We start from the raw sequence: 13,064 nt of genomic DNA, 5'->3' as shown, positions 1-13,064 counted from the left end.
CTACATATGGTAAGCTTTAAAATAACTAAAAAAGCTGTCAAATAAGTAAAAAAGAAAAGAAAATAGTTTGTCCTCCACCTTTTAAGGCACTGCCTACTGTCGCCTATCTAACTGGATCAGGTTTAGACTTTTTACAAATGGACCACACATAGGTCCGTTATTTCTAATATCCTTTTGCTATTGTTTGCAAGCGTTTACTATTGTTTTGGGTGAACTAAAATGGCGGCAAGGTCCGCCTACTGGCTTCAATCCGTATAATAGACTTTTTAGGAACAGCCCCTCTCCTATTTTCTTCAACCTCCTTAGGTGTATCTACTACCGTCGGGCTGCAGAATACATGTAACCTCGGACAGAAGCATCCGACCCTGGTTGGCTGAGAAAAGTACTTCCGGAGTAGAGGGTGCACGCCTTGCATTGGCTGCAAGCAACGCAGTGGTGTGTTTCCGGGTTGACGTTATGGAGTTGCACGTGTGAATGTGGAACTGGTGGGCTGTGGGTACTTGAGAAAGGAACGGCGATGGTAGTTCGTGATTGAGTGCCTTCTACTGGTAAGGTGAACTATTCATTCTGTAGTCCTGAGCTTATTGGGGTGCAGTTCTGTTGCTAGCAGACAGATGAGGTATATAAGAATAACTATACTGAGTAATATCAGTGCTCTGTCTAGCCCAGAATCCTGTTTCTAACAGTGTCCAATCCAGGTCAGAAGTACCTGGCAGAAACCCAAATAATAGCAGATGTAGAGTAATTACAATTTCGTATTTTGACCCATGATCTATTGAGCTTTGCTCTCTCCCCCCCCCCCCCCCCCCCCCAGGCTGTAATACCTTTAATTGGATTGGACTAAAACAGAAATTATTTTAAGATGTTGATGAACATAAAGCTTTTCAAACCACATAGATCCTTTATGAAGTGTTGTACACTGCATCTGAGAGAGAAAGCCCAGTCGTTGCTAAAACAGTAAACATTAATGACCCGGCTTATTTACGCTTCTTAGACCGTCATGTTCACTCAAGTATAATTTTGAGGTTTATAAACAAATGTAACACAAGAAAAGTGATACATGCAACAGTTATTACCATCTGCATAACGTATTTAGATTGCTGCAACATTTTCTACAATATGTAGCATTGGAGCATGCAGTGCAAAATGACAGAAGAGAGAGAGGGAGCCTTCTATTGCCTCTGAAAGCGCAAAAGATCATATTCACATGATTGTAAACTTAGGATGAATATATTGTATAGTGCACATAAAAGATAAAAATATAACCTAGTCTTTCCCAGTTAGTAGGGAAAGATTAACATTTATCAGTTTTCTTGTATATAACTTGCATAACCCATATGGTCAGCCCAATAAGGTGATTAGTTTTGTAACTGTTGTGTGCAGATTATATATTTCATGCCTTTGTTTTTAGGGTAGTCACTGCAGTTCCTTGCGGGTTATCTCCCCCCTCCCCCCCCCCCCCCCCCCGTCTCTTAGAAGTGCAAAAAGTAATTTCACTGTTGTTTTGAGTTTAAGCTTAGGTATTCTATGCTTGGTTTCCATCCTCGCCATTTATGGATCCTCTGTGTATATTTCATTCAACAGGGTAAAAGTCATAGTAAGGTTTCAATAGGTGGAAACATCTTTACCAGGTTTGACCTGGGCCGCCATCCTTCCCTTTGTAGGGCTAAATAGGTGACTATGGTTAGAGTAGTAGTATGGCAAAGCAATAAACAAAACTTAGCAACAAGCCCACATGCCAAAAGGTTCTGACTCACTTGAAACTTGGCAGTGCTTTCTATCTCACCCCCTGGGCCATAGGACAGACTAAAACTGACCGTCGCCTGTAGTCTGCCTGGAAAAGTGCTTTGGCTCTCTCTATATGGTAGGTCTCTCATTTCCCTCTCTGACTCCAAGCTGAAGTTTCATAGCTGGCTCCTGGACAAGGCTTGTAGATAGGCTGCCACTGCTCCACTGTTGGTCTGTGTTAGTTGTGGGAGGCCATCAGCAATGAAGCCGGAATGCACACAGCTCTTCTCTGGAATTAGTTGAAGCTAAGATGCTACCCAGTATGGCACTTACTTATAGTTCAGTTCCTTTATGAGTACTGAGGGCTTTAGCCCTTCAGTGATACTCAGAAGAACTATATCTTGAATGGCAAAGTAACAGACATTAGAGAAAGGTGTCTTTCTCTAACAGGCTAACTCCTGTGTAGCTTGCTGCCTCTCAGTCAGCGCCCCTTGTATAGTTCACATCATATTACATGTGGAACAGGTCTCTGATTGGACGAGCTGGGCAGACAGAGACCCCTGGCATGAAGTGTGCTCATGGACAGTAGATGGTAAAGCTTTGGTCCACTAGGGTCGTCGAGCTAACCAGATGATAATTGCCATCAGCTTGGTGCTGGAATGCCTTTGCAGATGATATAATAAGGAGGGCCATCACCAAGGCCAGGGGCCTCATCAGAGCTGGCTGTCTGGCACCTTACAAGATGGTCAGCTAAGATTACCACATACCAGTGTTGTTGTAAATCATTTTCCTGCAGCTTCACACCAGAGGGAGAAAACACAGATGTCCCTTAGAATGTCAGTGCCCAGTGCTATAGGAAAGTTTTGTAACAACCGTGATAGTATTGTCCTGTAAAGATGGTTCTTGTCCTAGCCATAGTTTGGTTCATAGGCCTCACTTAGGCAACATAGGCCTTATGCATACAAGCAGGTATGGGCAGTATATCCTACTACATTCTGAAGCACATGTTGACCTGGGACACATTGTGTGAGGGTGAGCCTAACATAACGATTGGCTGAGTTTGACGCAGAAGGGCCTGACATGGACGGGTAGATGAATAGCTTGTTTTGCCTGCATCTCTTCGCTCCAGCCATTACCTAACTCCATCCTGTTGTGGTAGGGTGGGAGTGACAAAAGGGAAAAATGGGAAAGGTTCAGTGTCGTCTCTAATGGCATTGTGTCACTTCTCAAATGGAGTGGGACCATCTGGTGAGGTCAGGTTGGTTCCCTTTTCTGTTTTCCCAGAGACAGGGACCAAGGGAATGCCTGCTTCCTGTTAGGATAGACAAGAGGGAAAGTATCCTTACCAAGTGTCAAATGCTCTTGGCACACTGGATGGATCCATATCCCAGGATGAGGGAAAAAAAAATCCGAGGTATTCCTCTGTCCTATGACACAGAAGCGCCATTTGTTCCCAAAGTTTTAAATACCTAGGGTAGTTCCCACCATCTGAAAACATTCATGGTGTTCCATGCAGGGGAAGGGCAGATGGCAGTGGTTTGAAGGCTCAAGCGTCCCTATGCAGCTGTTACGATGACTGCCACAGTGTCTTGGTGCCGTATGTACCAGCAGCTAGATCAGCGGGAGAGAGGCCTTCCTCTCTTGCAATGACATGTGTCCCATTACAAGTTGCTACAGGAATATGACAGCAGATTACATTATTTTTAATAAACTGTGCATCTCTGTATACATTTTTTAAAAGCTCACATATATCTAAAAGTATTGAGAGGATTTGCAAACACAAGAAGTGCCATTCTATAAACAGAAATAAAGTTTAGAAACATTATTTATTTACAGAGTAAATTGAAGGCAGGTAAACATCAAAATGTCATCCACCGAACCAAATAAGATGGTTAGGTTTGTAACTGCTACTGCATTTAGGTTGCCCCCCTCCTCCCGCATGCCTTAGAAATTCGGAAAGTTGTTCCATTGCTGTTTTGAGCTGAAGTGTCCAATGCTTGCTTTCCTTTCCTATTTGAATTAAGTGATCGTTTTTGTTCCCACCACATTGTCTGGGAGGTCACCCAGCTATTCACCACCCTTTCTGTAAAACTGTTTCCTGAAGTCACTTACGTTGAGCTCATCTTCAAAGATCAATCAATGGAACATCATCCTGATCAAGCCCAAGATTGCTAAGATGCTGTTCACTTCTCTATTTAACAGGCTTTTTCGTTTGTCACATGGACATTTACTGCCATAGATAACTTACGTAGATGAACAATCAGTTTTATACTTTACCTTATATTTTCTACTGGTATTAGGAATCTGTGTGAAATTGGTTGTCATGACAAATGGACAATAGACACAGTGTCCACAGGCTGCATGTCCTGATTCTATGGAGAGCTCAATTTGCCTACCTGGAGTTTTAAATATTCCCCTCAAATTTCTACCTCTTGTGTATGCAAAATGGTTTAGACTCAAAACCACGATGAAGAGATACAATATGCTGTCACAATTTTTTTTTAACTAAGGGGCCCTTTTTCTAAGAGCATGCTAATAAAATTAGTATATGCTATATGCCACGACACCCTTAGGTATAAAATGGACTTATTAGCATTTTTAGCACATGCGCTAATGCCTTTACTGCACGCTAAGCTTTAGTAAAAGGGCCCATAAGAAAATCTGCTACATCTCCATTGGCTTTTGGTGCAGACATTGTGCCATTTTGGTAGCATTTCTCTGGCATATTGGAGGCTACACCTCTGAAAAGATAAAGACATCACATTCTAAGCGAGATCTTCACAACTTCTTATGCAAGAGCATATTGCTGCTTTTTTTTCCCCAATGGTTCTTCCTCTCCTTATTCATTCCAGCATCCCTAGTAAGAGGGTGGTGGAATTCCAGTTATAGATACGTAACCAGGCATGCAAGAGTTCAATAGAGTCAGGTGGTTATTGAGGGCTGTCTTACATGCTAGCCGCCTTTTATGCATTAGCAGCCTGTTTGGTTTTGGTGGATTAAACTTCTCATACATTCTGCTTGCTTGTATGTCACTGCCAGTTGAATGTCTGTTCTCAGCTTGGCTCTTCTGTCCTGACAGTAGAGGTAAACCAGTATTAACATCACCAGAAAGCCTCAAAACCCTTGATCCAATTATTCTTTAATGCAGTCAATCCAAAGAAAATAAATAAGAGTTACTGCCACTGCAGGTCAGATTCTGTTTTTATCCAGCCCCTAAAACAGGCAGGAGGGGCTGGGGAAGTCAGCTACAGGCTGGATGGTGAAGTTGAAAATACATGCACGATGAAAACAACAATGAAATCACAGGGACTTGAAAGCCAAACAGCAAGATCACAGTAGAAGCATGGTGAGCATCCTGGTCCTCCGCAGACATAATGGGAGGGGGGAACAGGCTCCTTACCTGGTACGCTTGGAAACAAGGCAAGCCAACAAGGAAAGACCATGAGACGGTGAGCGAGAAAGTGCTAATTACAGAAAACTACAAAAATATAGGAATTTGTTCTCAGCACAAATATGTAAACTACTTTGATTGTAACTACAAAAAGGTAGCATATCAAATCTTGTCCCCTAGCCCAGTGGTTCCCAAACCTGGTCCTGGAGGCACCCCATCCAGTCAGATTTTAAAGATAGCCACAATGAATATTCATGTGGATATCATGAAAACCTGAATGGCTGGGGTGCCTCCAGGACCAGGTTCGGGAACCACTGAGCTATCCCCTTACTTAATATCACATTTAAAATGGGAGCAGCGCACTGGCACTTCCCATATGAAGGCTGTAAGTCAACAAATAGTGGTACATAAGAGCTGACTGAATGCATTAATAGCCTCCACACAGCAGGATACTTTTTTTTTGTGTTAATGAAATAATTGCTGTTCGTATTCTAGTTGAGATTCATTTATTGACCGCATGGCTTAACCTTTATTATCAGTCATCCCTCAAGCATCAGCACTACTGAGTCTTCTGTATATTCTGTGCCAAACATATCTTTGTCTTGCACTCAAAGATTAAGGGTTTGATTGATCTGTAGGTTTATGTACCATAATTGCAGTTGGCAGATTCATTCATAATTTTTTCCCCTATTTTATCTATTCTAGATATTTCAACATGGCATCTTTGGAAGAGAGTTTTCCTCGCGGTGGCATACAGAAGAAAAATAAGGAAATAAAAGTGCAGAAGAGATCCCTAGAGAAGGATAGCCTGTTTGATGTGAGTAGCATGCAAGGATATTGGAAAGCTTACAGGGTTCCCTGGACATGTTCATATAACTAGATTTTATTAGCACTGGAATTGACTGTAGTTTAAAAGTTTTGTTGGGTTGGTGGCAATTTGTTTAATTTTACATTTAGTTAGATTGAAGTAGATATTAAAGTCTTTTGGAATATGTTTGCCTGGCGAGTTTCATTAATATAACTAGGATATTTGCCCCTGGTTCTCAAGGGCCACAACTGAGTTGAGTTTCTTGAATATGCATAAGGTAGAATTGCATGCATTCTACTTCACGTTGTGTATAGATCTAGCTCATGCGTATTATTAGGGATATCCTAAAAACCCTGCTTGTTTGCAGTTCTAAAGGACTTAGAAGCCTGTGCCACAGTACTTGGGAGATGGCCTGGAAGCACGTTTATCTATGTACACACTAGTAAAAAAATGCCCGTTTCAGAAAGCAATGAAACAGGCGCTAGCAAGGGTTTCTTGTAGTGTTTGTTTGAAGTGTTGTTCGCCGGTATGGGAGGCCTGGTCCCTGCCCCCAGCGCCTAAGTGCACTTTGATGGGCACTCACAGCGAGTCGTTGGCCATTTTCTGGCCCCAGCGCCTACGTGCACCTTGATGGGCACTCGCAGCGAGTCTTTGGCCATTTTCCGGGCCCAGCGCCTACCTGCACGTTGATGGGCACTCGCAGCGAGTCCTTGGTCATTTTCGCATGTTCGCCGGTATGGGAGGCCTGGTCCCCGCCCCCAGCGCCTACCTGCACCTTGATGGGGAGTCGGAGCGATTTTCGCGCATTCGACGGTATCGGAGCCGTGCTGGCCGGCCCCAGCGCCTAGCTCCACCTTGATGGCCACTCGCAGCGAGTCATTGGGCATTTTTTGCGTTGGATGATATCGGAGCCGTGTTCCCTAGCCCCACCGCTTAGCTCCACCTTTATGTCCACCTCGTTGGTGATGGTGTGGCCGCATTTGACGCACCTCGGGGAGATCTCCGCCCTCGTTCGTCATCACGTTGTGACGCGAGGGTGGGGCACACAGTAATGGGCCAAAACGGATATCTCGGGCGCCTCACACTTCGGGTTGAGGCTTCATTTAGAATGTTGGGGTTGCGAATTTTGTCCGGAAGGGGCGTGGCTGAGGGTGGGTCTATGAGTGAGAGTGAGTGGTGCATGAGTGAGAGTGAGTGTTGCTGACAGCCTAGCCTTCAGTGTTTCCCTCCCACTGAGTGAGCTTCAGAATGTTCCAGGTGAGAATTATTATATAGGACTAGTAAGGAAGGCCTGTTTCAAATCGCAATGAAACGGGCGCTAGCACGGCTCCCCTCCGTCCCTTTGTGTCTCCGTGTGTCGCCGGCCCCCTGCAGCCTCCATGCGAATGTGTGACCCTGGCCCTTTTGGCAGGCCCATGTGCTCCGCCCTCGACGTCATCGCGTTTTGACGCGAGGGCGGAGCAGAGGTACAGTGCAGTACAACGTTGGAGCTGAGAATGTGCTCCGCCCTCAACGTCATAACGTTTGACGCGAGGGCGGGGCCCACAGACTGTGATTTTCTGTGGCTTCAGAGCTTCGAACTTACAAACCTGGCTTCAGTGACGTCAGTGCAAATAGAATGTTGAGGGTGAGTTTTATATATATAGATTTAGGTGGGAAAGGAAAAAAAAAAAAAACCAATGAACAAAGGTGGCCAAAAGACGGAGGCTTAGACCTAGGTCAAACATGTGAATCTTTATTAAGAAAATGACCCGACATGGTGTGTTTCAGCGTAATGCCTGCATCAGGGTGTCAAAGTGCATATTGCACAGAAGAGCATAAAAATCCAGGTGCTTGATTGCACCATTTTTGTGAAACACTGCTGTGCCCAAAAACATTCGATAGGAAAAGGCAGCCCTGTAAACATTGTAGTGGGCACTAGAGCAGTACAACTACTGGAAAACTAAACAAGCCAGATTAGTACAGATTGATCCTGTTCATTCATTGCTAATGGAAGACCAAGTCTCTTACAAAGACTCTCACCCAGTATAGAATAAGTAACCAAAAACTAAAAATGAAAATATGTAGGCTAAAATTAAACTGAGACAGCTCTTGAGGACTAAACTTTGACAAGCCCCATTTGGAGTCCTGCGTGGGAGGTAGGGCCAAGATGGTGTTTTGCTGAGATGCCTAGGACAAGCTCTCTCTGGAGTTCCATCTTTGTCAATCGTGAGGGGGCTTAGAGGTCCTTGTAAGGTCTTCCCGATGCATCCAGACATTCAGGACCTGATGACAGCTGAATAAGTCTCAGCAGACGCAGGGCTGAGACTGGGAAGAGCCATGGCTCACCTCTGCCTGTTAGTTCTGGTGGAGAAAGATAAATTGCACCTTTGCTTCCCGGTTACGACGGTGACTAAGAAGACCAACTTGCCAGTGGAAGGGGGCATTGCCCTAAAAGACATACAACATAGGAACCTAGAAGGCTTGTTGAAACAAACCTTTGGGCCTTCAAGTGACACAGTGCTCAGCTTGTTTGTGGCAAGAGCATGCCTGAAGTGACATTAGCAGTCTGCATCACAAGATGGGCGCCATAACGTCCAACTGGAAGCGAGGTTGCTTGGTGAATGCAGATTGACATGTTATGGGTCACGGTCCACAGTATGTCTTTTGGCTATCATGGATTTGGCAGCAGATAAACCGACGAGTGAAGTTGGCTAAAAGACGTAGGCCCAGGTCAAATGTGTGAATCTTGTGTGACTCATGAAAGTTATTGCTATTATATGGTATGATAGAATTGCTCTGTAGGGCCTAGGTGTCATTTGTAATGTTTTGTATGTCATCACAGTATGCATGGTACTGGAATTTGGCAAGTTACAGTAAGTATTTTCCTGTCCTTGAAAGGCTTAAATCTGAGGGGCCCTTTTACTCAGCAGCACTAAAATGTGGCCTGCTGTATTCCCAGCGAGGATCTTTCCCATATGCTAAGGCCACTTTTAGCGTTGCTGAAAAATGATTGATTTTTTTTTCTATTCGGCCTCTGCCATAGCAAGCTCCTTGGATCTGCTTCAGCGACAACAGCCTGACCTTACATTTTTTTTTTCTATGTCTGTCTATAACCAGATGCATAGCAGCGGTTGGCTGCATGGTCCAGTTGGAGTGGCGGCAGCTAGGTCCACAGCATTTGGCTCTATGGTATTCTGTCTGTAGCAACAGCTGCCTTCATGCCGCAGCTTGACTATCGGCAGCTGCCTCCCTACCCCTGCTTCAGCATCCATAGCTGCTGGCATGGAGCTGAGCTTTCTTCACGACCATTTGCAGTGCACTGAGTCAGTGCTGGCAGTAACCGGCATGACTTTTCATCACTGTTGCCATTGCCCTTCATCAGCTCAGTGGGCACTAAGCTGGTATGGTCACAGTCTTCAGGCCCTATGGGGTATGGGGTCGGCATCCTCAGCTTCTAGCATGGCACTGGGTCAGCATCAGCATCCACTAGCATAGCAATGCTTAATATTAGCAGCGTTTTTGTTTGGTGAGCAGTATTTCTGGTTGGTCGCAGTGTCAGTAGCAGCCACCTAATAGAATGCGACTGCGGTATGGCTTTCATATCATGAGTTCAATCCCTATCACTCTCTTGGTCAGCATAACTGCATCAGCAGGCTGCTCATGGTCAAGTTGTTAACAGCTTCTGATATATGGTTGTGGTGATAGCACAGGTGACTAATATTTAAGTTTATCCACAACGGTGGCTGCCTGTATGCAGTGGCATCACAATCTAGTTCCTGGGTTGCTCAGTGGTGGTGCTCACTGAGGCAGGGGCATCCAGGCCTTTCTGGTATCTGCAGCAGTAGACTTGTTTTTGCTGGGGTCTCAGCCATTATTTCTGGTAGCCAACTCTAGTCTGCAGATCCACCAGGGGCTAACTTTGGGGTTTTGCTGTTCTGTTAACTGATCTTCTAGCTTTTTCTACATCTACCTCTGGGACAGATGTTGAGAGGCAGACTGTATGTCATCAGCTCAGACTTCCAGCTGTGTACCTCTCTTCCATCAGCCGTCAGGGCTTCTTTGGTGGACGACTGTGGTTTGCAACTGCTCCATCAATGGTGGGATACAGCTGTGCTATCCATTGGCACGGCACTTCAATACTGGTTGGTGAAGTTATCATTGGCCTTGGCAGTGTGCTGGACTTGGCAGTATGGGCCACCGTTTCCACCGTCAGGAGACTCTGGCATGTAGGGACCACAGCCCTTAGGCCACCAGTTTAGCCTGGGTCTAGGCAGCTTTATTCAGATGCTATCTTCGGCACCTTCTTCTTTGTTGTGATTTATTGTCTGTCAGAGACTTCCTTTCCAGAGCTACTTCTCTGCAGTTATTCTGTAGGGAGATAGGCAGGTCTTTTATGTGAGACATACTTGACTGTGGCTCCTTTAGGAGTGTACAAGCTTCCAGGTTCCAATCAACCTTTGTTTGCTTCTTCGCTATCCAGCACTATGGTGTGGGGATAGCTTTTATTTCTGCTTCCATAGGTTATAGTTGTTCTTGGCATACACTGTTTGGGCGGGGAGATTTTGCTTCTGGTTTGTCCAGGTTCTTCATTTCCTTCAGTATCACTGCTCCGGTTCTATCTTTCTGTTGCAATGGAAGTCTCCTTTGGTTGGTTGTTCCTCAGTCAGGGTTCTGATGTCCTCAGTCATTTCTGTTCTGTGCATAGAGTTCCTCATCAGGTATTCATGTGGTTTTTCTCTCTCGTGTAGTCCCACCCTGTCTGCTCACTGCTTTGCTACATCCTAATGGTGTGGACTGATCTGGTATGGACACTAAGGAAGGAGAAATTGTCTTATCTGATCATTTTCTTTCCTTTAGTCCTACCAGACTGGTCCAGAACCCCACTCTATTAATATTTCCTTCCGCAATGGTTCAAAGTTCTTTCTCCTTATTTGATGTACTCTTCAACCTGTTTCATCTTCTGAATCAGTGAAAACACTGTCAGTGGGGCATATGTCATCTGGGTTGCTACAGGCATGAAGATGCTGTCTGTCAATGAAACATATACCTGCGGAATTGCTACAACTATACTTTTAAGTTGTTGCTTTGGCTCAAGTGTTCATGTTTGGTGGGCGAGTAATCATGAGCATCATTGCTTGGCTATTTGACATACTGAACTTTCCATGGCTGCATGATAACCCTTAAGGGGTGATTCACTAGGAACTACTTCATCTTCTAGTCAACAGACATAACTATCCCAATGGTCTGGACTGGTTAGGTAGAATTAAAGGAAAGAAAATTATCAGGTAAGACATAATTTCTCTTCCATCGCAAGCAAATGTTTTTTCCATTACAACTCTGCCTTTAGAGGGAATGTTGCTTCTCATACCAGATTTTTTTTTTTTTTAATTAGATATATGATGATGATGATGAAGAAGTGAAAAGCAAGAAGAAAAGGAAATCCAAAGAGGATCACGAGAAACCTCAAAAGTTTAAGACAGAGCACAAAAAATCTCTGTCCTCTGATGATACTGACTTAGAAATTCTCAGATTTAAGGTTTGTAAATTAGGATTGATTGCAGTCCCTGTCTGCACATCCTTAATAAGAACGACATACCGCGCATGTTTTAAATATGACCACTGAGTAGTTGCTTAACTCTCATCACCTTTATCCACCTGTCCCTTTGGGTCACCCAGGCAGGGCCGCCGAGAGACAGAGCTGGGCGCGGAGCATGACCGCTGCCACTCCCTCCCCCCACTCAGTATGCAATCGCAGTTGCCGCCTCTCACTCGCTGGTTTGCACTGCCCCTGATAGATTGGAGGGGCCAGAGCCAAAAGTGTGTGTATAGGGGTATGTTTTACTCCTGCCCCCCCCGCCCCAGCTGAAGCCTTCCTCCAGCGCTGTTCTCTGCCTCATTGCCTGTCCTGCTCAGTGCTTCCCCTCGCATGCGTGACATGAGGAGAAGCACTGAGCAGGGTAGGCAATGTGATGGAGAACAGCTCTGGAGGAAGGCTTCTGCTGGCGGGGCTTGGGGACCCCTGCCAGCAAAACCAGGGGCCCCAAATCTAATTTGGAATCCTGTCTGCTCCTCCCCAGCCTCTAAGGGAGGCCTGATGCCTGTCTTTCTGCTGCTCCTGTCGAGACCCGGATGATTGTGTTAATGTGATCACCCGGGTCCTGTTAGGAGCAGGAGACAGTGCCGGGCGCGGGAGAAGTTTGCCCCCCCCCCCCCCTCTCGGCGGCCCTGCACCCAGGATGTTTATGTTGACTGCATCTGTTGTCCCTTCATTTCTATTGGAGCTGGGTTTCATATAACATGTCTGTAGTGAATATAATGACAACAGATAGAGATGACTGACCTGCCCAGATCTGGGGTCTGTGGCACTGCTGCAGGCATACAGTTGAGAGGACCAGATTGTACTTCAAGGTCCCCATCTGCCATCATATTCTGGGGGTTAGTTTTTCAAGCAACATTCAGCAGTTCATTTATTCCTAAGTTTAGTGGAGATTTTCAGCAAAATTTAGGTGCTGAGATTTTTACTGAAATTCCCCTAAATTTAGGAACCTAAAATATACAAGCTTATATTTTAGCCTGTAATTCTTTTTGCCAAGATTTAGGGGGAAAGTTAGCGATGTGGACTACTGTTAAGACATGCTATTTTACTTTAACCTCAGTTATTAGTAACTAGGTCTCACTGCATCAAATGGGGCCTTTGATAAAACAGCACCAGTTAGTGTGCTAAAATAACACATCTTAATGGTAACCCATCTTGATAACTATGCCCCTTGGAAAAGTTTTAAGTTATTTGCTTATTTATTTATGACATTTATATGCTACATTATCCCAGACAAGTTTGAGTTCAGTGTGGCTTACAATAAACAGTATTGGATACATAACCAAGAATAATGCATAAGAAAGTAATTTGTTGTAAGAATCCAATGAATCCTTGCTTGCTGCTTAACTTTTTTCCATACCTAACTTCACCCCTTGTAGCTTTCTATTTCTTAGGCACATACATATAGGTGATCAAGGAAAAAAGATTCCTAAATTTGGGTTCTGAGCTGCAGTGAGTTTCCAACCGGGCAAATTTAGGTCTCTAGGCCCTTTGAAAAGTTACCTCTGTCTTTCTGTATAAGCTTTAGCAAATACATTCTTTAAATTGTCAGTCAAACA

The 13,064-nt window shown here is 44.7% G+C and overlaps 1 protein-coding gene across 2 annotated transcripts in view; it reads left to right on the top strand.

Annotated features, from left to right (window-relative positions):
• The first annotated feature begins 436 nt into the window (after window positions 1-436).
• Window positions 437-13,064, top strand: part of PDCD11 (programmed cell death 11) — a 141,416-nt gene continuing 128,788 nt past the window's right edge. Inside the window, exons 1-3 of one of the 2 annotated variants that reach the window (XM_030202807.1) lie at window positions 437-548; window positions 5,825-5,936; window positions 11,302-11,445. In XM_030202807.1, the coding sequence (XP_030058667.1) occupies window positions 5,835-5,936; window positions 11,302-11,445 (246 nt within the window). In that variant the 5' untranslated portion in view covers window positions 437-548; window positions 5,825-5,834. Of the gene's footprint in view, window positions 554-5,824; window positions 5,937-11,301; window positions 11,446-13,064 lie in introns of both variants that reach the window. The other variant, XM_030202806.1, reaches the window with a different exon arrangement.

This window comes from Microcaecilia unicolor, chromosome 5, assembly GCF_901765095.1.
Source record: "Microcaecilia unicolor chromosome 5, aMicUni1.1, whole genome shotgun sequence".
In the NCBI taxonomy this organism is placed as follows: Eukaryota; Metazoa; Chordata; class Amphibia; order Gymnophiona; family Siphonopidae; genus Microcaecilia; species Microcaecilia unicolor.
The sequence above is the reverse complement of the archived record's forward strand: the minus strand, read 5'-3'. Positions and strand labels throughout refer to the sequence as shown.